This window comes from Ambystoma mexicanum, chromosome 1p (genome assembly GCF_040938575.1).
Source record: "Ambystoma mexicanum isolate Mex_15411 chromosome 1p, UKY_AmexF1_1, whole genome shotgun sequence".
Classification (NCBI taxonomy): domain Eukaryota; kingdom Metazoa; phylum Chordata; class Amphibia; order Caudata; family Ambystomatidae; genus Ambystoma; species Ambystoma mexicanum.
Window position 1 is genome coordinate 41,376,357 of NC_090921.1, and position 27,388 is coordinate 41,403,744.

General features: G+C 48.4%; 1 protein-coding gene across 1 annotated transcript in view; it reads right to left on the bottom strand.

The window, feature by feature from the left end:
* Positions 1–636: 636 nt before the first annotated feature.
* Positions 637–27,388, bottom strand: part of LOC138565712 (uncharacterized) — an 88,160-nt gene continuing 61,408 nt past the window's right edge. The window contains exon 3 of the mRNA XM_069642999.1: positions 637–1,523. Coding sequence (XP_069499100.1) covers positions 841–1,523 — 683 coding nt within the window. The 3' untranslated portion in view covers positions 637–840. The remainder of the gene's footprint in view (positions 1,524–27,388) is intronic.

Sequence of the window (27,388 nt, forward strand, 5' to 3'; positions counted from 1 at the left end):
ATGCCATCCTTACAGTAGCAGTTCTCAAAGAATGCACAGATCTTTAGCAGTGCTTATATCTGAAACTTTTTAACAGAGATTACGAAACATCAAAGGTAAAAGCCATGAACCACTCTACTGCTTGGGCATATCGCCTTATAACTTCCCATCTAGCTTTCGTCTGGACCAATTCAAACATTTGAAATCAGCAACCCCAAAATACAGAACATGCCTGCATCTCGCCACTCTTCTCTTCACAGCGCAAGAATACACTCACGTTTGAAATCTTGAACCTCTCCAAGTAGTCCGTAGGGGCCACTTTCCTAAATAATCTTAAATCATGATCTGTGGCCAACATTAACTATATGGCTCCCATCCAAACAGCTAAGGGCAGAGAGACCCACTCAAACTGCTGCACCTAGGACTTAGCTTTCCATGGAACCCATGTTCCAAGGTTTGAGACCAAGGGTCTTCATGACAGCTATGGTGACTATTTACCCATTGCAAATCGCATTGAAAGCGCAACCTATAACTGGGGACTATTTAAAACAAAAGAAAAGGAATTGTTTTCGCCATTGCCACTATACCTGCAATAAGGCCCTAAGCAGTGCAAAGGAATGCATCCTCAAACTATTCAATGATTTTCAGTGAGAAAAGGATGTTTTTAGGATTTAATAGGAACTTGATGTAGGAATTTCTTTCCTCTTTAAACTGGTTAGAAAGTGATACTTGAATGCAATAAAACGGGTATGTCCATCAAAAATCATTGACTCCTTCAACAAACCAAAAAGGGGTGATCTCCATTGCCAACATCCGGCTGTTTCCGGACCGGCTTCATGCGGTACTCTCCCCTCAAAGGAACTATGTAAGAATGTCCAAAAAACTGATATGTCCTGTATGGATCCTCTGATGCCTGTCTAGACTGGACTTCTGAGTGTAGCTTTTCTCACATGCAGTGCACTGGAATGGCCTCTCTCCAGTATGGGTCCTCTGATGTTTGATAAGGGTGGATTTCAGAGTGAAGCTTCTGTCACATGCAGTGCACCGGTATGGCCTTTCACCTGTATGTATCCTCTGATGTGTGTACAGATTGCAGCGCAGAGTGAAGAATTTTTCACACTCATTACACTTATAAGGTCTTTCCCCCCTGTGGGATCGCTTCTCCAGGATAAGGTTGGACCGGTTAGGGAAGTACTTTCCAATGACCCTGCCCGGAAAAGCTTGCTCCTCGAAGCAGTTCCTCAAATGTACCATAAGTTGTGAATGTTGGGTAAAACGCTTTCCACAGTACGTGCATTTTTGGGATTTCTCTTTAATAGGGCATCCCAGGTGTTCGGTGATGTTGGATGGATATGTAAAGCTTTCCCCACTTTCGGTACATGCGCCGAGTGTTTGACTATCCAGCAAGCATGTTGATTTCTTGCCCCGTGCAGTGGACTGGTCTAGTCCAACTTCACAAACGTTTCTCTTCTTCCTCTGGACAGCACTAGCACTCCATCTTGGGTCAGCTCGCAACCTCTTAGTCTTGGTAATGGCCCATCTTTCTGTTGAAAAAAGAAAAGGATTACAGAATCTATTTTACCCCACTACACAGCACAAAGGTTAATTTGTGTTCAGTCACTAGAACGGATAAAACATTACAACCTCTACTGACGCAACTATCACAATGAGTAAAGGTGACAAACTGGGCAATTTTGAGTGTAATTTCTTATGCAATAAGTAACACTTAAAAAGGACAAACACCTTTGGTGAGCTACGGGTGAAGCCAACACAGTCTGTTTTTGGTTTTAATAAACTGCATTATTTGTGTGTGTGAATTATTTTTATTGTTTGGGACTTGGATCCGCTGTCAGCGTGAATGTGGCCTTTCACCCGTCAGTAATGCCAGATGGAGTACAAAATAGTGGAGAATGTCTACATATCTGAAGAATATGAGCAAGAAACAAACAAAGATTTTAGTTGCACTGTACTGACGTTTGGGAGTGTAAAAGAAAAAGAAATAACACGCATGTCTAAAACAATATCTTTTTTAGAGCTTGTAGACAACCCAGGGTCAGACAGCTAAAGTGGCAAATGTGTACAGGTGAAGTAGAGTGAACATAATTTGTTAATGTCAAACAGTGATTTCTGCAAAATAGGATTCATGGACTCTCCCTTCATATTACCCTTTTCTCAGCCCAAACCCTACCATGATAAAAGAGATACATCTGCTTGATACCAAATATTTAATAATCCCATCTTATTTTGCTGGTTCTCACATTACCATCTCCACAAAGGCCAAGAGCTGCAGTGTTATAGGAAAGCTGACCTGAGAACAAACTCTTAAACTGGAGTGGTCGTGAAATTGTGCTTCTTGCCACTCAAGTCTTATTGGTTGCGCAAAAGAACTACACAGCAACTAGGGAGCTTTCATTGCTTAACAGAATGTCCTCTTCCTCAGCCACTGAAATTTACAAATAATTAGAAAGCAGAAACTTAGAGATTTATTTTACATTCATTAGCTAAAAAGCAATGTTTTGTAGGTGTTTTTCAGAGAACCTAGAAGCAAATCAAGATTACAAGAGTCAAAAACATTTTTATATCACTGGAAAACACCCTCATCCGCAAATGGGTTACACACAACACATTTTGCTTACCATAACTCATCTGGATGGCAAAGCCTTAGGAAAAGACCCATTCCTTGGCAGAAGGAATAACTGCAGGCAAAAGTGGAATACTGGAAAACATGCTAATAAGCGTTCACATGCCACTAGAATGAAGTACTTCACAGGCCATGAGAACATGCCTCCCAGTTTGTGTCAAAAGAATGCATCACAATTGCGGCACCACAATGTAGAATAATCAGAATGTCTGTGCCACTGCCCATCATCATTACATTTCCCTGATAACAGAGCAGGGACAGCACTCATTGTGCTCACCCTTCCTCCTTCCAGCATAAATAAGAGCCTCAATGAGTACCCAAGGAAATCCTTCAAAGAAACTCCAGTAAATACCTGTACTGCCAGCAGAATAACTATGCAGTACCTGTTCCTGTAACCTGGAGTACCTGGTAGAAGCTTTACAGATGTGATTATTGAAAAGCCTCAGCAGTTGCACACAGGTAGAAACCAAAAGCTGCAGTATCCTAGACTGTTATTAGAGGTCTCTACCCATCAATGCAAACAAACAGCACATGTGCTTAATGGTAGTGCACTGCTGAAACATCAGACCGTGCTTAGGATAGTGTGTAATATGTCCTTCACCACCAACGATTGGGCCCGTTGCCTCCATAATCAAGTTCACTTGATTGCCTCCTCTCTCACCACCCTGCTCCTGTGATGACCTACACGACCAGCTGACAAGGAACAAGAACACACGAGACAGGCGCAACTGGGGATTCAGCAGTAAACCACCCACCGGGTATTTGCATACCCATAATACTTTGCATGAAAATATTTAAATCCTCATCCTGATATTATGCGACAGGTTCTGAAGAACCAGAAAACCCATGAATCTGCATATACACAATTATTCTGCAAGGTAAACATGATTTTTTATAAAATCCCCTTCCCGTAATGTGGTTGGGCAGGATTATACAAGTGCTCTATGATGCATTGATTTACATGTGATGTATGAATGACCAAAGCCCTCGATGTCTGTGCCGAACTATGCAGATTGTCCTAAAAGCAATTTTGTTTTTTGAATATCTATCACCCTAATGCTAGGCATGAGTGCTGCCAGGAATGTTTCTATATCCGTAACCCTTTGTAGGCCAAACAATTGATATGGTCCTGCTGTTCTCCCCTCATAGGGCAATGTTAACATGGTTAAAATAGGCCTAGCATTATATGTGCCTTCCCTTAATCCTTAGAGGGCAATGTTGACACTGCTAAACTAGGAAAGACCTAGCATTAGATGTGCCTTCCCATAATCCTTAGAGGGCAATGATGACACTGCTAAACTAGGAAAGGCCTAGCATTAGATGTGCCTTCCCATAATCCTTAGAGGGCAATGATAACACTGCTAAACTAGGAAAGGCCTAGCACTAGATGTGCCTTCCCATAATCCTTAGAGGGCAATGATAACACTGCTAAACTAGGAAAGGCCTAGCATTAGATGTGCCTTCCCATAATCCTTAGAGGGCAATGATAACACTGCTAAACTAGGAAAGGCCTAGCATTAGATGTGCCTTCCCATAATCCTTAGAGGGCAATGATAACACTGCTAAACTAGGAAAGGCCTAGCACTAGATGTGCCTTCCCATAATCCTTAGAGGGCAATGATAACACTGCTAAAATAGGAAAGGCCTAGCACTAGATGTGCCTTCCCATAATCCTTAGAGGGCAATGATAACACTGCTAAACTAGGAAAGGCCTAGCATTAGATGTGCCTTCCCATAATCCTTAGAGGGCAATGATAACACTGCTAAACTAGGAAAGGCCTAGCACTAGATGTGCCTTCCCATAATCCTTAGAGGGCAATGATAACACTGCTAAACTAGGAAAGGCCTAGCACTAGATGTGCCTTCCCATAATCCTTAGAGGGCAATGATAACACTGCTAAACTAGGAAAGGCCTAGCATTAGATGTGCCTTCCCATAATCCTTAGAGGGCAAATTAGATAGGTGGGTGTAAAGTAAACCAGGATAGACCAAGATATGAATACAAGCAAAAGGAAGACACTGAGATAACCGCTGTGGCTTATGCATTATGAATGGTTGAGAGGCTAGACAGTTTCTATGTGAGCCGCTAATACTCTTTTGAGTGCCACCCAGAAGGAACACTGGGCATGTGAACATGTGACAAGCCTAGAGGAAACATAGGTTTGCACTATGGAATGCCCTCAATGCCAATCATCCACATTATTTAATCAAAAGCTTCAGGTGTTTCACTGCTGATCTGGGGATTAAATGTTAAAGGGATTTGTACCGCGCACCGTCACCAACGGAGTTGGTCCCCAGGCGCTCTGGCGGATCTGCAAATGAGAAGGTGGGATGGGTTAGTAGGTGAAGCGGGAGTAGGATAGTGAGAGGAGTGGTGTTCTGTTGGCAGCTTCAACTCGGTATACACCGGGTGCTGAGCATCGGTACGAGTGTTGGCTCGATGTCAGTCCTCGTGTGCTGTTGGTGTTGCATATGTGTTGTTGCGCTGTTGTGAAGTGCATGCGGGTTGTTGTGCGAGAGATGGTTGTGTGAGATTGAGTGAGATAAGTCTGCAGAAATGCTGAGTTTTTTGTTAGTTGGTTGTATGAAGGTTGACAAAAGTTCAGAAATCTGTCCGAGTGTGGTAATCGCCAATCCTCCCCATTTCATCAGGGTGGGCAGAAGGGTTACGCCTGGCAGGGTTTGGTTTGTGCCGGGTGCTCCCTGTGCTGTTCTAACACGCTTTGTAAGTGTTCTGATTGCTCCTCGCCGTTCTATTCTAGCGAACTCTGTAGGTGTTCTAATGCTGATGGATTGATTAATGTGGGTTGGTTGTCTATTCTTCAGCTTGGGTGCTGGGCTGGTGTAGCGGACTCCTCTCAAATTCCTATCTAAATGCGTCTGCCGGTTTGGATATGGTACGTCCGGAGGGAGTGGGTGAGTCATTTAGGTCTTTTGTCTGGGGCGGAGTATGTGATCAGTCTCCGGAGGCCTCCTTTTTAGGCCATTTCCCATGATATTTTATGGTACGTTGTGTGGTCGGTTCTTTGGGTTCAGGGTTTGTCCATTTGAGAGTGGAAGCGGTTGGTGGTATTTTCGTTGTTGTTTTAATGGGGCTGGCATTCTAGTGCGTCGCTGTTGTGGTTATGCTGTGAAGAGCCATGATTTGAGTTGTTTCCTGAATGTTAGGTGGTTTGTTGTGTTCCGTATATATTCTTAGGTAGGTCATTCCAGGTTTTCAGTGTCTGACGAGAGAAAGAGTATCCTCCGAGTTTTCTTCTGTTATAGGGTTTTGGTTCCAGCCGGATGTCGGTGCTTGATCTCAGTGTTCTTGTCGGTTGATGTAGGCATAGTTTATCGCTTAGGAATTCTGCGCCTTGTTTGTGTATTGCCCTGTGCGTGATGCACATGGACTTGAACTTTATTCACTGTTTTAATGGAAGCCAGTGTTTTATTTTTAGCGCAGGTGTGATGTGTTCTCTTCTGGGTACCTTGAGGAGTCGTCTGGCTGCTGCATTTTGTATGCATTGTAGGTTTTTTTTAGAAGTCGCTCAGGCATGCCCAGGTATAGGCTATTGGCGTAGTCTACTCTGGACATGATCAGAGCGATGATGGCGAGTGTTTTGTTGGCAAACGACAGGAACAGTAGGATCCTTTTTGCTGCTCGCAAGAGGAAGAAACATTTCTTGAGTAGAGAGTTTACTTGTGGCTCGTTGTTATCCATCACAACACCTAGGTTTTTTTTACAATTGATGATAGTTCTGGTGTGGTGCCGAGCTCTCTTGGCCAGGGGATGTAGCCGATGTCTCCTCCCTTTTTTGAAACAATCATTATCTCTGTTTTGCCTGGGTTGATTTTGAGGTGGTTGAAGTTCATCCAGTTGAATATCTCACGAAGGCAATTCTCTAGTGTAGTGTTTTCTTCTCAGGTGTCTTGTATGTTGAAGATTGAGTATCGTCGGCGTAATTGTAGCATGTGAGGCCGTGTTTTTTGATGAGTTTGATTAGTAGGTACATGTAGATGTTGAATAGAAGCGGCAAGAAGGATGATCCTTGTGGAACTCTGCACGTGGGCTCTCTAGGTTTGGATTTAAAAGGTTTCATCCATACGGTTTTGGTTCTGTTTGTTAGGAAGGATTTGATCCATAGTAGGGTGGTGTCTGTTATCCCTAGTCCTTCTAATCTACTTATCAGGATGTCGTGGTTGACAGTGTCGAAAGCTGCGGACAGATCAAGGAGAATCAGGGCGGTGCTGTTGTCCGAGTCTGCGTTCGTTTTTAGGTAATTGAGAGGAGAGCCGATTCTCTTCCTCTCATTGGTCTGAAACCAACTTGTGCCTAGTCTAGTAGGCAGAGCTCTTCTACAAATTCTTGGGTTACTTTGTAGACGTACGTTTCTAGCAGTTTGGCTATGTAGGGTATATTGGAGATTAGGGGTGTCACGGTATTAGTTTTATGATGGTACGATAACCTTCTTGCCAAATGACGGTATATCATGGTTATCGCGGTATAGCAGGTGGAGTTAACCAATCTTAACAAATATTTTCTAAAAGGTCATAAATTGTCAGATTTATCATCACAAACAAAACCAGGCACCCAGGGCCAGAATTGGGCTTTTCAACATACTTACCATTGAAATGCCACCCCTTGCTTCCACCAAACACAAACATGTGTGGAGGGGGGGGGCCCTGCTGCGACTGGCAAAGCAAACTGAATAGCATTTCTTAAGTGGTCATTTAGGCTTTTAGCTCCCCCACTGGCTAATGGTGAAGATGAACATGTTGCCATCTTTATATCCTGCATGGCACAGATCAATGGAGGCTGATGGTAGTATACGCTTGTGCGCATATACACGCACGCTCTCTTTACGTTACAGCCTTTAGTTTACTTGAGGGCCAAAAGGTGTTCAGTAACCACAGACATCTTACCCTTTGGTATGGCAGCAGGGAATACCCACAGATGAGTGAATTTCGCAGTGTGACTTATTATAAGTAAATTCAATGATAGAACCTCATCCCCCATTGTCATATTTTTAGCAAACATTATCGATTACAAATATATAAACCCCAAAGCCGCCAACCCAAAGTAAACCCTTTTCTTTCTTGGCACTGTATTTATTCTTCCTATTGCTAACATACTGATTTTGTGTCAGGCACGTGTGGTTTATGGATGGCATTAAAAACTGCTCCAACTGATACTGCTTGGCAGATGGCATATCCAACAGTGCGCAGCACTTGCTTACTGCACCCTTTCCAAATCAGATTGAAAAGCACACTTAACGGTATACCGGTATAAACAATGTGACGGTTATTATTGTGCAATTAAGTGGTTCACAGTATCTTTAACGGTATACCGTTACATCCTTATTGGAGATGGGTCTGCAGTTTGATAGGTCCTCTACGTTTCCTGTTGTGTCTTTTGAGTAGTGGCTTGATGTACGCTGATTTGAAGGCCTGTGGTACTTTACCCGTTGAGATTGAGAGGTTGAGGAGGTTCCTGTGGTATTCCATGGGGGTTCCTTGTTTGAGAATTGTTTTGTATATGTCCGGGGGGCAAGGGTCTTCAGGACAGCCTGATTTGTTGCTTTAGTTTACCAGTTTGACGAAAGCCTCAACTGATATTACTGGGAAGCTTCGTAGCTTGTTTGGGTGTTCCTCGTCGGTGTCGCTGGGGTTTGAGCTGTGATTGCTTGGTCTGTTTTGTATGGTCTGTTGGATGGAGGTTATTTTGTTTTTGAAGTGGTCTATGTCATCACAAAGTTTCATTGATGGAATTGGTGTGTTGTTGCAGCTTGGTGGGTTTTTTATTTCGTTTATGATTTTGAAGAGTTCTTTTTGTGCGTTTGGTGCTCTGAAGATTCGGTTGTCGTAATGTTTCCTCTTCGCTTTTTGTATTTCCTTTTTATATATGAGTGGATCTGTTGTAGGAATTTCAATTTGTTTGCAGTGGTGTTGTTGGTCCTCCATTCAGATTCTAGTTTTCAGTTTTTTTCTTTTCATGGCTTTGAGTAGCGGGGTGAACCATTTTGCTTTTGTTTTCTTACGTGATGGGGTGAAGGGCTTTTCTTTGGCGATGTTGTCTAGAGTTGTTGCGATCCAAGTGTGGAGCAGGGCAACTTTTTTGTCGAGGCCTGCTTCTTCCATGGTTGATGCTTGTGGTTTGCCGAGTTCTAGGACCTCGGTTAGGTTGGAGTTTTTTATGGTTCCCCAGTTTTTTCATCATGAACAGTGGTTTTTCTTGTTGCTTTTTCGTCGGAGCGGCCGTAGTGATTATGAATGGGATGATGAGGTGGTCGCTCCAGAGTATTTGAATTGGTGGTGCCGTGGTGATGAGATCCTTGTTGGCAAAGACTGCGTCAAGTGTGTGCCCTGCTGAGTGTGTTGCTCCTTTGACTAGTTGTTGTAGGTTCATGGCTGCGGGTTGGGCGGTTAAGGATTTGTGTGTGGTTGTGGTTTCTTCGTCAAACCAGATGTTGAAGTCTCCGAGGATGATCAGATGATTGTACTTGATGGCTAGGATGGCGATTGCTTCCGTGATTGCGTCTATGAAAGTTGCATCGTAGGTTGGTGGTCTGTAAATCAGTATATTTCAGGTTAGTTTTGGGGTTTACTGATAGTCGTAGTATTAAGGATTTGCATTTATCGATGCTTAGTGGATCTTCCAATTTGATGGCCAGTTGTTCCTTGTGGATGAACGCTAGTCACCCCCCCTCTTTTGGATTTCCTGTTTGCTTGGATGCATTTGAAGTCTTCAGGCAGGCATTTGTTGAGGGTGATCTTGTAGTTGTCATCTAGCCATGTTTCGGTTACAAATAGGATGTCTATGCCTCCTTCTGATAGGCCGTATATTTCCGTTCCGTTGAATGTTTGGACATTGACCTTGCGTTTATTAAGTTACAGTGGATTCTCTGGGTGCGAACGGCGACGGATGCTTCTTAATTGAAGCGGTCCATTAGGTTGATAACAGGGCTATCAGTCCTGGTGTTTCTGCTGTGATGCTGCTCGGATGAAGATCAGTGAAGGCTTCTTCATTGAGTCCGATTGTTGGGTCGGAGGTAGCATTGTTGGCTGTCGGGGCTTCGCCGTATTGTGAGGGATGTTGTGGAAGTCGATGGTGCCCCTCTGTTCTTGTGATGTAAGGGGGTAATGGGGTTGAGCACTCCCACTCTCTTGTTGAGTGCTCCCATCTTTTTTCCGGGTGTTTCAGGAAATTCTTTGCATGTCTCGAGGTTTACGTGTTGAGGCGTCGGTGTTCCGCGGTTGTCGCCAAGGTAAGGTGTGAGGTATAAGGATTTTTCTCTTACAGATTTTGTTCAGGTTATGGTTGCGTTAGGCGCGTTTCCCAAATACACCGGCATAAACTGTCTGATCATATTCCAGGAAACTCCTCAAGACATCCATTATTTGTCTATTTATAATCCCTTTCGATTTTAATTTGTATTTAGAAGCAACAAAGACATCAAATTATCGAGATGCTTCTTCTGGGTTCTGTCAGTGTTGTGTGTTCGCGTCTCTTGTTGCACGATCTGGTTCTCCTTCTCAGCGTCCTTTTCTGGGTTGGGCCATTTTTCAGTTTAGGTGCAGGCGTAGTACGGTAGTTGGTCCTCTATGGTGTGTTGTGTAGGGGCAGTGATCTTGTTTTTTTCCTTCTCAGGGTACGCTGAGGTGCTTTCTAGCTCAGTCTGTCATTTCTGTCAGTGGGTAGGGTGCGTTTCCTAGGGGTGCACTGTCGGAGAGGGTTAGGGTGTTAAGCGGTCTGGTGGAATGGGATTTGGTTAAGCTAGGTAGTGATGGGTTTCCGGGATTAATAGAGTACTGAACTAAGCACAGTTAGATTGGGGCCCTATATAATGGGAGAAAGGCTTGCGCGTAGGAAAGTGACAGAGTTCTGGACCTAACACAGCTGGATTTGGGGTCAGCCGAAACAGCGGTACTAAGCACAGGTATGCTCGAGGGTCCTGCACCGTAGGGAGGAGGCCCACGCCTAGGAGAGCAACAGGGTATCAGACTGAGCAACTGTATTGAGGTCAGTTGAAGTAGTACTGTGTGATACCCAGCACAGCTGGATCTGAGGATCAGTTGAAACAGTGGAGCACAATGCCAAACACGGCTAGATCTGGGAGTCCTGCACAGTGGACGTCTCCCTTGGGTTCACCGCGGTGAGCCAGCCATGCAGGTTCAGGGAGGCATGCACCGGTTATGAGTGAGTTTGAGGGCGCAGCTAGGATTTACTAAGTGTCATGCAATGCAATTTGGACACAAAAGCCCAACTAGATTTGAGAGACCTGGTGGGAGAGAGAGACCTATCAATGCAATCTAAACATCACACAGTGCAATTTGGAGACAGAACCCCTGCCAGACCCGAGAGACCTGTATAGTGGGAGAGAGGCCTATCCATGCAATCTAAGCGTCATACATTGCGATTTGGAGACAGAACCCCTGCTAGATTTGAGAGACCTGTATAGTGGGAGAGAGGCCTATCCATGCAATCTAAGCGTCATACAAAGCGATTTGGAAACAGAACCCCTGCTAGATTTGAGAGACCTGTATAGTGGGAGAGAGGCCTATCAACGCAATCTAAACGTCATACAATTTGTAGACAGAACACCTGCTAGATTTGAGAGACCTGCACATTCGGAGAGAGGCCTATCCATGCAATCTAAGCATAATACAATGCAATTTGGAGTCAGAACCCCTGCTAGATTGGAGAGACCTGCACAGTGGGAGAGAGGCCTAATCATGCAATCGAAAAAACATCATACAATGCAATTTGGAGACAGAACCCCTGCTAGGTTTGAGAGACCCGTGTAGTGGGAGAGAGGCCTAACCAAGCAATCTAGACATCATACAATGCAATTTGGAGACAGAACCCCTGCTAAATTTGAGAGACTTGTATAGTGGGAGAGAGGCCTATCAATGCAATCTAAACGTCATACAATGCAATCTGGAGACAGAACCCCTGCTAGGTTTGAGAGACCTGTACAGTGGGAGAGAGGCCTAACCATGCAATCTAAACATCATACAATGCAATGATGAGACAGGACCCCTGCTAAATTTGAGACACGTGTATAGTGGGGGGGTAGGGGGGAGGCCTAACCAAGCAATCTAAACATCATACAATGCAATTTGGTGACAGAGCCCCTGGTGAACTGGAGAGACCTGTATAGGTCTAAACCGGGGAAAGGCGTCTGTGCCCGGCTAGATTGGTACAGTATTAGATAATGATTAAGTTCAAGGGTGAGGGAACGAGATGCAGGGGGGGAAGGGGGGGTTAATTACCTTCTTTACTTTGCGTTTGGTAAGTGGCTCCGAATCTAGGGTAGAGTAGTTGCTCTACTCCTGTTCCACGGCCACTGCTACCTTACTAGTCCTTGTAGATGATGGTTGACGGCTGATCACTGCTTCCCCTGCAGACACTTCCTGGGGCCGCCTCTGTTGGAGCCGCCCTTGGCCTTGGGCCTTTAGCCGCAGGAAGACCAGTGATGAAGGTCCACGGACCAATGGGAGCGGGACAGGAGGCGGGAGTGAAGAGATGCAGGAAGTGGTCGCGGCGGCCTGGAGCTGGTTTGGAAGGGCCTGGGGGGAAGGGGAAGCTGGAAGGGACGCTGCCTGCGCTGGGGAGCAGGCAGGGTCTTGGGTGCTACAGGGGCACGAGGTCATGACCTGGAGGGGCTCAGGGGGTCACCCACTCACCTGCACGGCCCGGATGAAGTCTCGGTTGGCATGTGTGAACTGTTTCCCCCCCATCTCTCCTTCCTTGAGAAATCACCACTGGCTCCCAGTAAAAAACTGGGTCTCATTTAAAAACTCTAATGATGAACCTAAAATGTCTTCACAGATAAGCTCTTGCTCAACACAGGATTGAGCAACACCACCTACCAAAGACCTATTCTCTGCTGATCAGCTGCTCATAAAACAGATACTCCAGTAGAGGAGACAGGGGTGCCTCAGTGATAGCCACAGCCGGTTGGAACCTCCCAAATACACCGGCATAAACTGTCTTATCATATTCCAGGAAACTCCTCAAGACATCTATTCTTTGTCTATTTATAATCCCTTTCTATTTTAATTTGCATTTAGAAGCAACAAAGACATCAATTATCGAGATGTCTCCATCTCAGTTGTACAGTAAACATATAAAAGGTTAGCAACAAGAACACATCCCAGTGCCATTAAATGACCAATCCTTAGGGTGAATAGCAGTGCTTCGGAATACACCCTCTCCAGTGCTATTCCTTACAGCCGATCCAACAAGCTTCAGCCAGAGAGGACCCTAGGAGTGGTCAAGATTCCATATTTGGACAATAAACTGCATGAAATGCTGGAAATAAATAAAAAGATGCGTCCTGGGAGGCTGGGAAACGGTGGTGCAATTTCAGGGGGACCAATATTTATAGTAGAGTTGGCTACACATCACGGTACGTTCAATCTGCTCAGACCTCTGCTCCAATTAGGACAAACAGTGAATACGTTGTAAAATGGACTAACATCAGAGAAGGTATTTCCCTTTTAGAATAAAGTATTGTCGTAAGTCAGAATCCGGAGATGGACAAGATGACATCTTTGGAAGTGTGGTTGTATTTGAGTGCAGCAAAAACCCTATTCTATCCCTATGTTTCTATGCCCAACACCAAGGACAAGAAAGCACCCAAATAGGGGCACTTCAGGAGGTCTGTCTGTCGTCTAAAAACAATCCTAGTCTGATTTCTGTCCCTACCGCTATAAACCAATTTAAACAAAAAAGGTATAATAACAGTCTTTTGCCCAAATGATGGAGGGATGGCTGGACACCAATAAATGTCTCTAGGGCTCCTCACGGGGTACACAGTTCCAGTACAATTCTCATCAAATGGCATTAGAGGTTCCCACCCGATGCACAGTACAAGTAAAGTGGACGACACATGTCTTTCCTTCCCTCAAGAGGTCTAGAGGCCGCTTTCACCCCTTCCATTCCTATCCCTCTCTGGGGTCTCGGATTTCATACCCAGGGACATCATTTGGTAGCTGCTCGGGTGTGGCCAGCACCATGTGGCTGTTTATTTCTGGAGTGACTGGGTTCTTGTTCAGGCCACTTAAAAAAAAAGTGGTTCCACAAGTGTACACTTTGAGCAGTAACCCTAAATAGGCTAAGAGAGTAGCTCTGGGGCAACGTTTGTTTTGGCAGCAAGGCAACGCATAGGTTCCAAACCCGGTCTCATGCTTAGAAACTGGTCTCCGGTATTAAGTGCTTTATAAAAGAACAATAATAATAAGAATGAATAGGAATAACAAATAATTTGTCTTTCTGGAATTCTATACAATAATTCCTAGACTCATTAAAGGTTTATTTCAGGCACACTTCAGGGGGTGAGTCAATGATTTAGTCTGTTCTTAAACACGTCAAATTCACAAAATGCAGACAAAAACGTCCAAAAAGCATTTAGAGTATAATAAGCATCCATTTTGGACCATGGGCCTCATCACGAGTCAGACGGTAGCCCTTAAATCCGGCGGTAACGGTACTGGCACCGCCAATACCGCTCCACCAGATTACGAGTCGGCACGAATACCGCCGGACCCAAAAGGAACCAGCGATATTACAGCCGCCGCAAATAGCGCTGACACCACAAAGCGCAAATACAGCCATATCACAAGTGCATGCACGGCGGTATTAGCGCTGCAAACCGGCACGAATACAGATGAAAATTACCCCCAGCCTCCAGCTGGAGGTAAATGAACCCAGGTGCCAGGAGTGAGCAAAATGCACACCTGAGGCCTATACAAGACACACCCAGTGTGAGAAACCTGAAGGTGTCTCCCTAGCTAGTCCCCGGGGATCTGTCATCCAGGTGGTCAGGACATAGCCATCGCTGTTGGATCCAGTTCCTGGGGGTGGACCAGTGAAGGAGGATCACCTAGATAGGGGGGGGGGGGTCGTTGGGCACCCATGGGTGAGACGCAGTATCTGTAACGCTCACCTGATTCCCGTAGAGGCGCCGGTCTTGACTGGGCGTATACCGTATCTTCAAAGGGGATGTGTAACACACGGCTGGCTCTTTGGGCTGGATCTCTGTGCACTGTATACCTGACTCGAAGGGTAAGATGTCTGCAGATAGAAAATATGGGATTAAGGAACTGGGTTATTGAATGTCTCTCTCTTCTTCCCTTTCTCTTCTCCTGTAGAACCCCAAAGGTTAACGCTCTCACCTTAGGTAAGTGAACGCCGTGCTCTCCATCTGCCTCGGGGCAGGGTGCTGTAACCAGTTTCTTCACTGGAGAAGGGAGCAGGCCTCTTGACTTCAGAGGACTGCTGTCCGTCGTTTACTGCATTCTAATGTCTTTAAAGTCTTTAGTAATGATGTTTCTTGTTTTGCAGGGTTCCGGCGATGGCGGATGACGGGCTGAAGTGAGTTGAAGATGGAGCCCGTGTGATGAATAGAAGCGCCTGGAAGCACGTAAGTAAGCGCTTGTTGCCTGCTTCACGATGCGCTCTAACTGTCTTTTTATTTTGCAGGTACAAGTTCGGAGCGGCTGCGGGTGCCGGAATACCCACTGGGTTAGATGTGGAAAGGAGTAATGGCACGTGAGTATTAAAGTTCCCCAATGTCTTTAAACGCACCTTGTTTTGTCTTTCAGATGCGGGATGCAGCGCCGAAGGCCTCCGGAGCGTGCGAAGAGTTGGTAAGATTTTGTCTTTCAGATGCCGGAATGCAGTGTGAAGACCTCCGGAGCGCACGAAGAGTAGGTAAGCCTTTGTCTTTCAGATGCCGGAATGCAGCGCGAGGCGTTGGTGACAGCCGATGGACCAGGTAAGTGAAGAGCTGTCACTGAAGACCGTAATGCTAACCTGTTCTTTCTTGTCTTTATAGGTGTTGCTGAAGACTGGATTCAGGATGGTAAGCCTTTTTCCTTAGGCCCAGGATCAGATGCAGAAGACACGATGAGCGTTCTGCTGCAGAGGATGCAGAATAACGCAAAGCAAGATTCATCCATCGGGTGTGGTTTAAATAGCCTCCTGTAGTGCTTAGGTGTCTCCTTCCACAGCCACGCCTAGGTAAGAAAAGAGTTCCTGCTTTCCAGAAGAGTTCCAGTGTTCTGAATCTAGGGAGTGGCTCCTGCCCCACCCAACAGGAAAAGTAGTTCCAAACAGAAGAGGATCAGAGGCTCAACTGGCAGGCAAGTAAGCAGCATGGTTTGCTGCAGGTAAGTCCACCCAAGCATTATGAGCCCGGCGCTTCCAGCGCTGGGACTGGGCATATTTATGAGCCTGGTGCCACTGGCGCCAGGACTGGGTCCAAAAGGTCCCAATTGGGACTGGTTGGCACTCAGAACCTGGGTTATGGATCTGCTTCCAAGGGAGTTGGGAAAACCCTGACCTTTTGGAAGCAGAGATCATGACAGTATCCCCCTTCTTCCAATACCTTTTCCCTACCCTACCACGAGGACACTCAAAAATACTGCCCTACCACCCCCCTTTTCCGACACGAACACTTTTGCACAATACGAAAGACAACGGACTAACACCATACCGGTCATGTCCCAGTACAAGGGTCAGGCAAAGTCAGGAAACTGACCAGAATCGCACACATCTGACAGCCCTTTCCCTTCCCCACAGGGATAAAAGGTTGAGCATGAAAACACATTAAGAGCAAGGCAGACCGCACGGGGAGACAGCTATCCAGACCCGGCAGTGCAAGAGAAAGGAGAAAGGCAGCGGGAACCGAGAGGGTGACAAGGAGTGAAGCAACCTCGTCCTTTCTGTCCCAGACCCGCAAAGCCTTTGTAGGATGAAACATAAAACCGTGAACAATAGCCCAAGTGTTTTGCAGCAGATGTCAACGGTACACGGAGGGTGCCTACTCTGATAAGTCGAGGCAAGGGCGACTCTTGCTACCGTGGTACTGGTCTTGTCTCCAGAAACAAGGAAAGCCAAGTGGTTCATCACAGCCGTTGAGTCGAGGGGAGAGCTGATAAGATACCGAGCTGTGTTGAAAGTCGCGAAGTGGCGCTTTCAAGAAAGTTTAATGAACTACAAAATTGTCAAGGGAAAACTAGCTGCAGAGGGGACCGGCACCAAATGAGTGCTGGCTCGAGAAACCCTGGTTGATACCCTGTTTATTGAAACTACAGATACCAGAAGGCAGATCCAAGTACAATTGAAAGTCTTTGACCAACAAACTGTTAAGAAGGCAAGGTAAGTGAATCCTGTACCAAGAAGTGAAAACCTTTGAAAAGTAAAGGGGAGTGAATCCCGCTAAAATTAAATGTGAATGTCAAGTGGCAGGAGTGAACCCAGACAAGGCATGCTGATAAAGAGGGGCAAAGTCCCAGGAAACTGTGCGTTAAAGGTGAACCCCGCAGAGGTGTGTCCATGAGAACTGTTTAAAAAGTAATTAAGATTTTGTGAAATAGAGGAAAGCCATAGTGAACGCGGTGGAGAGAGGCTGAGATTCGAGAGGGGTCTGCGCCCGGACGAGGGCGACCCGAGAGGATGTCTCGGGAGGATAGCGAGGGGCAACATGTTCAACTTGGAAGCAAAACAACACACAGAACCACAGGTTCGATCCCAGGGTCCGCGCTTAGAAACCTCTCGGTATTAAGCGTGTTATAAATAAACTATCATATCATATACCGAGGGGTGAAGCCATCACCCAATGTTAACATGAAACATAACTTTGAATTTGTTTGTTGGATATATTAGGCCTCAAAGGCAAGAGACTTTTTACTTGATGAGATTTTACCATCAAAGAACCAGATAGTTGGAACGGAACTGTCAGCTCGTGCTGAGAAAGATGGTGTGTGCTCTGCTCCAAGTTCCCACTGTGTCCCGTGCTGAAAACGTGGAGAAGGGAGATGCCTGGAAATTACATCCTGACTTATTATTTGTGAACAATTCTTTCTTTATTGAAAACCCTATCCCACACTCTTTCTACATTTAAGGATTTGGCAATAGTTTTTGTTTTTTAGTATCGGCCATTTATTTTTCTTTTTTTTTTTTAAACTTTGTTTATTTTAAATCAAGGCAGAATGATAAGTACAGACATTATATGCAGTGGTTCTATTGGCATGTTGAACCCCAGTCCTTTATCCCCCCTGCGTCTTCTCCCTCCTCCCTCCCCCTGGTCCATCCGTCCCATAAGCCCTGTAGGCGGGCTCCTCCCTCCCGGGCAGTCCGGATTGAGCCTCAGCGACTATGTGTCTTCCTCCGGGCTCTCCTGTTTTTTTAAGATCTAGTGGGCCCTGGTGGGTTAGTAGGTCAGGGCGGGGAAGCGCTGGTCGAATTCCAGCACTGGGGCCCAGATGTTCTGGAAGCGATGTAGAGTTCCCGCTTGTGCTGCCGTCACCTTCTCCGCTATCAGAATGTCCCAAAGTTTGGTCCACCATTGGGCTATGTGGGGGCCTTCCGGGGTTTTCCAGGTTCGGGCCACCACCGTTTTCCTTGCTAGTAGGCAGTGAGTTAGTAGTTTCGCTCTGGGTCCGGAGCGCGGGTAGGTCCCGGGGATTGGAGCACCCAGCAAGATCGGTTCTGGTTCCAAGGGAATCGTTGTTCCGGTAATTTGTGAGATGGACCCTAGGCAAGCTTTCCAGAATGGTTGGATCTTCGGGCAGTCCCACCACATGTGGAAGAAAGAGCCTGGGTGGCCGCATCCTCTACAGCAAGAGTGGTCCACCTGGGGGTTCATATGGTGAAGTCTGAGGGGCAAATAGTACCACCGCAGCGTGATCTTATACGCACATTCCCTATTGGTGATGCAGGTGGACGAGGTATGTGTTCTAGTCCATAGGTCAACCCAGGTTTGATCCTCTATCGGGTGACCCAGGTCCGCTTCCCATTGGGCCATGCATCGGGTTCTTGTGGTCAGGAAGTCGCTTAGAAAGCGTCTGTACAGGGTGGATACACTGCCGCAGGTTGGAAGGTCTCCCAGGGTGAGTTCTAGGGCAGTAGGAGGGCGTGTTGCTGCTTGCAAGGTTTGGGGATGCGAGCACCAGTGGCGTAGTTGGATATATGTGAATCTATCCCGTTCCTGGAGTTGGAACTTCTCCTTGCATTGGGCGAATGTGAGAGGTCTCTCCCCCATATATAGCTGGTCTATGGTCTCCAGCCCACCTTTGATCCAGTTACGAAAATTGCGAGGATTCGTACCCGGTGTGAACATTGGGTTATGAAAGACCGGGGAACGTGGGCTCAGTCCTCTTGGCACTCCCTTTCGTTTTAGCGCCCAGTCCCAAGTGCTAAGGGTGTGTTTAATTGATAGCAGGAGCTCTCCCCAATGGGTCCTGAGGGGGGCGGGATGTGTGGTAGAAATCGCAGGGGTAGGGGTGCCCGTGATTGTTCCAGCTCCACCCATCTGGGGCGGTTTGTCGTATTTTGTCAGGCCTGGACCCGGGCCAGTTGGGCTGCCACTCTGTAGGCCTGTAGGTCTGGGACCCCCAGCCCTCCCAATTTGGAACTCCCCAGCATAGTTCTGAGAGGGATTCTCGCTTTCTTACCTCTCCAGATAAAGTTCAGCATTTTTACTCTGGATCCCTCGGAGAGTTGGCTTGGGGATTGCCACTGGTAGTGAGGCGCATGTGTATAGGAATCTCGGAAGGAGGTTCATCTTGCATGCAGTGATGCGCCCGAGCAGTGAGATCTCTTGGGTCTCCCAGCGCTTCAAGTCGCCTTCCAGGTCTTTGAAGAGTCGGGGAAAGTTGGCTTTGTATGTCTCCCTTGGGTCAGCCGGGATGTAGACCCCCAAATAGGGGATGGCACTCTTTTCCCATGTTATTGGGCACATCTTAGTCACCGGTTCTCGTTCTGCTGGGGTGAGGCCAATACCCAAGGCGGATGATTTATCGAAGTTTATGGTGAGGCCTGAGACTTCGCCATAGCTGGCGATTTCGCGTATCGCGTGTTCGAGGGATGAATGGGCCTCCGATATCGTAAGCAAAATGTCATCCGCGTATAGGGCAAGTTTATGGTGTGTGGGGCCACTTTGTATGCCCTTGGTTTGGTCATTCCGCCTAATTTTTTGTGGGAAGGGCTCCATGGTGAGTGCAAAGAGCAAGGGCGACAGTGGACAGTCTTGCCGGGTTCCGCATGATAAGGGGATTGGGGCTGAGTTGTGGCCGTTGATCCTCAGGCTTGTTTTAGGGCAATCATAGTTAGTTAGAACCATCGTTTGGAAAGCTGGTCCGAAGCCGAAGGCCCCTAGGGTGTGTCTCATAAACGTCCAATCCACCCTATCAAACGCCTTAGCTGCGTCGAGAGCCACCAAGACTAGTTTTTGGGAGTTCCGGGAGGCGAGGTCCACCAGGTTCAGGGTTCTCCGGATGTTGTCACCTGCTGTCCAGTGTAAGATAAAACCAGCCTGGTCGGGGTGGATGATCTTCGGCAAGATGCGATTCAAACGGGTTGCCAGAATTTTTGAGTATATGTTCGCATCGATATTTAAGAGTGCGATTGGTCTGTAGGAAGTTATGCTTCTTGGGTCTTTTCCAGGTTTGGGCAGGAGGATGGTGGTTGATTCCTGCATCGATGGGGTCACCACCCCCGTTTCCCTGAAGGAGTTGAATAGGGTAGCTAGATGGGGGGTCAGTTGTGCTCTGAATAGTTTACAGAACCTGGTTGAGAAGCCATCCGGGCCGGGGGCCCGTGTTTTGAGTGATTTGATGGCCTCCTCAATTTCCTCCCCTGTGATGGGCTCCTCCAGTTCGTCTCTCGTTGCGTCGGAGAGCCGGGGCTATTCTGCCTGCTGCAGGTATTCCTTCTGTTGTGATAGGTTTCGTGGGGTTGCCTTCATGATTTGGGCCAAGTAATCTATTGCGAGGCGTTGCTTCTCGGGCTCTGAGTATAGTGTGACCCCGTTGGCGTCACGCAGGCCCATGATCGCGTTGATGCGTCTCTGCTTGGCTAATTTGGCCACCAGGAACTTGTTCGCCTTGTTGCCCTTCGCGTAATATGACTGTTTGGCCTTCGCCATTAGTTGGGCGGTTTGTTCCGCATAGTGGGCTTCCAGTTTTTTCCGTGCCGTAGGGATGATCCGTTGTGTTTTGGGGGACCAGACTTTCTCCTTATGGAGTGCCTCGGCCTCTCTTAATTCGTTCTCTAGGGCCGTCCGGGTCTGACGTCTATCTCGATGGTAGGCCGCACCTTGGGCTATCAGGGAGCCCCTGATTACTGCCTTCATGGCATCCCAGTTGTTCGCTAATGAGGTGTCTGAGGCTGGGTTTTCATTAAAGAAGTTTCTTATTCCTGTTGCGATCTTGTCTCTGGTGGCCATATCGTTGAGGATCGGGTTGTACAGCATCCATTTACGCGGGATGTTGGTGTTAGGGTTATGAACCCGGAGTTCCAGGAGCACTGGGGCATGGTCGGAAATCGCTCTTGTGCCGATGGTGACCTTTTTGACTGAGGGGAACGTATGCGGGGAGATCAGGAACAGGTTGATCCTTGAGAAGGTGCGATGGACAAAAGAGTAAAAGGAAAAATCTTTTTCGTCAGGGTGAAACACCCGCCATGAGTCTATTATTTCCAGAGTCCTGAAGAATCGAAGGAGGCTGAGTGCTTGGGCGAAGTCGCCTGGAGTCGGGGGGTGTGATCGGTCTTTGGGGGGGTCGGGAACCCCATTGAAATCCCCGCCGACAATTGTTTGGCCCTCCACAAAGCTAGCGAGAGATGTGCCCAAGGCGTCATAGAAGTGTGACTGTCCAGTGTTGGGAGCGTATACTGAGATAAGGGTATATAAGTCTCCCATCAGGAGGCATTTAATCGCTGTAAATCGGCCTTCTGGGCATATTCTCGTTTCCAGAATCTGTGGGTTCAAGTCTTTCCTGAAGAGAATCGCCGTACCTCCTTTTTTACTTGTGCCAGAGGCGAGGAATTGGAGCGGGAATAGCCGGGATCGAAGGCGGGATACATCTGCCGGCAGCAGGTGGGTCTCTTGAAGCATCGCTATCGCTGCATCTTCGTCGCGAAGTTTCAGTAGAATTGCCTTTCGCTTGTTGGGGGGAGTTCAGGCCATTAACATTCAGGGAGAGGATCCGAAGCGACTGAAGGTCCTCTGACGGCTCACTCTCCGTTCCTTGGGTTAGGGGGGGTCATGGGGTGGTGGTTCAACTGCCATGTCGGTTAGGGAAACTCTTGGTATCATCCTGCACTTGAGGTTTTAACGCGGAGCCCCAACGGGGGGCCGCAACTTTAACAGGGAGGTAGACCGACATTGTCAGTACAGTCATACCTAAGGCCAACATGGCCAACTGTCCCATCACGTATCGAGTACTGTGGGTTCCCAAGGAACAAGAGATGGAAAGTATCTTTGGGGTGGGTATGAACCATGGGTGTGGCCCGCCGCCACCGTGTTCAAAGTTGCAATCTAGGTGGCGGGTCCTGCTTCAAGCAGGGGTATCTGTGTCCCGGCTTACTTGCTGGCGGAGCCTGGGACCGTGGAAGCGTCCCCGTTCATCTCTTTCTGTTATTCCGCTGGGTCGACGACCAAGGCGTGCGTTTGGGTTTTGGAGAGGGAAGCGGTCCAGAGTCTTCGGTCCCCTCTGGGATTGGCGTGGAAGGATATCGGGGTGTGGTCGGATGTAAGATTTTCTCAGCGTCTTCCAAGTGGCTGATTCGGCGTAGGGTGCCATTATATGTGAACTGGAGAGCTGTCGGAAACAGCCATCTGTAACGGATCTGTTGCCCCTGGAGGAACAATGTCAGAGGCCGAAGCGCTCTTCTTTTCTGGAGAGTGAGTGGTGAAAAGTCCTGGTAGATTTGAAGTGGAGTGCTCTGAAAAGTGATCTCTTCTCCTTGGCGGCTGATCGCTGATATTGCCTCTTTCGTCGTAAAGAAGTGGACCCTGGTAATCACATCTGGAGGGGGGTCCGAATCTGTCCCACGGCGCGGGCGGAGTCTGTGGGTCCGGTCCAGCAGGAGCTGGGATTTGTCCAGATCCGGGAGTAAAGCCTCAAAGAAACTCCCCACGTAGTCCGCTAGCTTGTTGTCGGGGATAGAGGACGGGATGCCCCGAATGCGGAGGTTATTGCGACGTGCCCTATTTTCAAGGTCTTCATGTTTGAACTCCAGGATCTCGTATTTGTGATGCAGGGAATCGATAGATTTTTGCATTTCCCCCAGTGTGGTAGCGTGATCCTGGGAATGGTCCTCGATCTCTCCGAACCTCTGTTCGAATTCTGTGACCCTCTGATCCGTTTGGTCAACTTTAGCGGTGAGTTCCCAGAGGCAGGCGCGGAACTCAGATTTGATGTCCGCCATGAAGGCTATCAGGTCTCCTTTGGTGGCGAGAGCACCCCTATCCTCTTGTGGCTTCTGTGGGGTCAGTTTAGGAGGATCCTGTTTCTTGGGTTTCTCTGGAGCCGTGAACATGGCGGAGATATCTGTGCCCTTGCTCACCTTCGTCTGCCTCGACATGCTGCTCGTGTCAGGCGGTCTTAATTAAGAGAATAGCAGCGAGGCCCAGGACGGCGGGAGACTGCAGTTGGGGAGATTCGCCCCCTGACCCCCGCTCTGGACTAGATCTGGGTGAGTGGGCAGGGGCGCCCCAGGAAACGTTGGTATGGGAAGAGGGTCTCCGTCGGGGATGAAGCAAGATGGCCGCGGGGGTCCCGACTCGCGTAGCGGGGGGAGGGGTGGAAGCCTGCTCTCTTGGTCCCTCAGGGTGTATGTAAGCCGTAGCCGCCGAGGCAGCAACCCGGAGTGTTCTGGGTCGCCTTGGTACGAATCGGATGATTCTGTTTTAAGTACCGCTCCCCCTCTCCAGCGCCTCGGTTTTCTAGGGTCCCGCTACCGCCGAGTGCTGCTGGGTTCCGGCTTGGCGGCCATCTTGGTTTCTTCGGTCGAAGACGGGGGAGAAGTTCAGCCGGTAAATTCTGGTAGAACGCCTCCTCGGTCGAAGGCTATGTTTAGCCAGGTTGTGCCATGTCGGTTCCCGTCGCTTTAGATGGCATTGGTGACGCGGAACCCTGCTTAGAACCCCCGGAATTCGACAGCGGCGGCGGGCATCCCACGGGCGGCCTCAGAGGAGCGACCACATCGATGGCGCTCCAAGCCACGCCCCCCTATCAGCCATTTATTTTAACAAGATACCACAAGGACTGACTTATTTTCATTGGATGGTCGACGCTTGCCCCCATCTTAGATTTAGGTTTAGATCGGGCGTTTTTCTAACCTGCATTCAGTTTAATGAACACCCTTGAACTGTGATCACTTACGTCAGACTTTACTGTTGCCACCCAGAGTTCCTTACACCAGGCCCCAAACACTGATTCCAACACCATGCTGCCATTCATCGCTGCAGGCTGAGACGGACAGCTGCTCATGCTGCGCCGGGAACTTGAGATGCAGGCCAACCAGGCCAGGGCACAGGGAGCATAGGGGGGCGGAGGGTGAGGAGGGTGAAGAGGAGGAGAACAGCCCCAGCAAGGCGAGCACCCATCCCCAGAGTCAGGCTATCACCCTGGGCCCTCAAAGACACCCAGCTAGTAACCGAGTACTGCCTGAACAGGAAGACCCTCACTGAGCTGCTGGCCACAATTCATGAAGACAATGGGAGCAGGATTAACATCGGAACAGCCGTGCCCCCACTGGTGAAGCTGGTGCCAGTTCTGCAGTTCCTGGTGACGGGCACCTTCCAACACTCTGTGGCCATGATGCACGACATGGCACAGCCCACATTCAGTGCAGTTCTGCACCAGGGGCTGGATGCCCGCCAGCACCATGTCAACCGACATATTGCACTGCCCACCACCCAGGCCCAGGTCAACGACATGAAGGCAAGGTTCCATGCCACCGCACACCTGCCTAACGTCATAGCAGATATTGACTGTACCCATGTTGCGTTGGTGGCGCCCTAGGCCCATGAGGCTGTATACAGAAAACGGAAGCACTACCACTCCCTCAACGTGCAGGTGACCTGCGGGCCTGACCTCATCATCACCCACTGCTGTGCCTCCTACCCTGGTTCCACCCACAACTCCATGGCCCTACGCAACAGCACACTGCCAGGATACATCGAGAGGCACAGAGGACAACAGACCTGGATTGTGAGTGAGTACAACCCCTGCCATATATGTACAGTGAAGCAGCGGAACAAAAAGGGGTGTGTGTGGCAACACATGAATGAAGCAAGGCATGACAAGTGGATGCACCGACAGCACCAGCACCAACGATAGGGGGCATCCAAGGGGGCATGATATATATATATGATATGATGTGGCATTTATAACGCGCCTGTACACAAGTGTTTCTAGGTGTGACAAGACAAGGAGAGAGAAACAAAGGGAGGACAAAATAACGATTTTACTAGGCATTGTGTCTTTCAGACCGCGCAAGTGCTGGGAAGAGAAAAGGGGAGAAGTGCCAGGGGGAGGGGAAGAGGGAAGTGCAGTTAACTCACAAGTGCAGCCAGCAGGTGGCTCATAAGTGCAGAGGAAAGGGACTGTAGGGTTGCAGATACAGACCCATAAGTGCTGGGGAGCCCGGGGGCATTGCGAGGGCAACTGAACATGCAGGAGCCTGGGCCCAAGTCCAGAGGGTGACCAGGTGACCAGTGCGCGCAGCAGTCAGGTGCATCAGAAGGGAAGAGGAAGAGAGAAAGCGGAAGGGAAAAGGAAGGTCTTGAGTTGGGGGTGGATGAGCGAAGGAAGATGTTTTGGAATAGAAAGTTGGAGGTAGAGCGGTCCCAGGCCCCAGAAAGCCTTGTGGACGACTCAGAGGGTCTGTAACTTGATCCTAGCAGCTACGGGAAGCCAGTGAAGATTCATGTACGCGTCAGACACACAATCTGACGGACATACACTGCTGCTGACACAAAGACACATCATACCACAATGCTCAGGAATGCAGTAGCACCCACCAGCATATCCACCCATGCCAAAGCCATATAGAGTCACCTGGGACATGGCACAGAACACCCACCACATAGACACAGGATGCATGTATAGGCAAAGGCATGCATGTCACCATACACAAAGGCTTCAGTGACAGCACACATTGCATAGGCGGGATGGACACATGCATGCACACGTTGACCAATGTCCAACACACAGTGTGTGAGCATACCCATTTATGAAACCAATGACAGTGTTCCACCCAATGCAGGTAAGTAACTCTGGATATTCAAAGCTGGCATGACTGATGACCCCTGTGCGCGGGTCTCAGGAGGATAGCTCCGGAGCAACATGCTCGCTTTGGAAGCAAGACGACACAGAGCAACACAGGTTCGATCCCCGGGTCCGCGCTTAGAAACCTCTGGGTATTAAGCATGTTATAAATAACCTATCATATCATATCCAGGTACACGGCACAAGACCGCCTACGACCAGGCCCACAGCCGGACCCGTGTATGCATAGAACGCACTTTTGGACTCCTCAAGGCACAATTTTGTTGCCTAGATCACAGTGGTGGAGCCCTGACGTATGCCTCGGACAAAGCAGGCAAAACAGCTCTGGTGTGTGCAATGCTCCATAACATTTAAGGAGGAATGTGCCACTACCCCACAACGCAGACATACCATACCCAGAGGAAGAGGCTTAGGAACAGCATGAGGCAGAGCGGACACTAACAGGGATGACGTGAGGGAAGGGAGACAGGCCCGGCAGGCACTAATAGACAATTCTTTCTAGAATACCCCGTCGCACTCCACTACCAGCACTGCGAATAAACTGCACATGAGCAGAAGCACGAATGCCCATGCATTTTTTTCATTCAACTAACTTTTATGTAACATTTGGCTTAAATGTACCCCCTCCCTCGCCCACCACACACCAGCACACAATACCACCACGCCTGCCCTATAACCGCCCCCCCAAAGTGTCCATGCCATGGCCATCCAGGCCAACAGTCAGCATGGCAATCACTGCGGCTATGCGCTCTTTCTCCGACTCCCAACAGCCGGTGATCTTGTGCACAGCTGGTGCAGGGATCAGTGCCTAGGGATGCTCCTCGGTTGGGTTGTTGACCGGGAATTAAGCCTGCACCCTGCAGCTGTTGCTGGTGGAGCACATTGCCCTCATGGATCTGCTTAGCAAGGGTTGAGACACCCTCTCATCTCCCGCACTCATTGCCCAAGCGCTGTCAGCGCTACGGCTCATTCAGTAACGACCCTGCAGGTTCTGCACATTTCTGCGGGTTCTGTACATTCCTTCCTGTTGCACCCTGGATCACATCCCGGATTTACTGCACATGGTCTGAGTGGGTGCGGCCGGTGCCCTCCATCTCCCTTTGTCTCATTTCCATTTCCCCCAGCCTCTGACTTACCATACCCAATGTGGTTGTAGGCTGCGTTGGTGAGGGGGTACATCGCTGGGGTGTGCTGTCAACATGTGAGCCAATGGAGGGGGTGTCCATGTCCGGCTCGAGGGTGTGCAGGCGCCGGCGGCATTGTGGTCTCTGGGAGCTCTGACTGGGTTGTCGGCCATGTGTTGTGCTACGTGCAGCTTGGGGAAGGGAAACCCCCCAAATTAAAATTGAAAGGTTTGAGCCCGGCGGAGGGAAACCTGTATGGAATTGTGGTAACCAGAAGGAAACAAACTTTTGTGGAACTGTACTACAAGCTAACAGGCGACCCCGGCTGGAGTGAGAGAAATCAGATAAACTAGTGAATTTTCATGTCGCAATGTCCAAGTATGCAACCTTAGCCCGTGATACAAAATGTGGTGAAGGGAGTTTAGTCAGCCATACTGACATTTCTTTTAAATACTGATTTTTCCTTTTTGCATTACACATTTATCATATTAGAAAGAGGGCAGCCATTAGGTTTATTAGTATAGGCCATTTTATTTTCACTAAGGACTGACTAGGACTGTAATACTCCCAATCT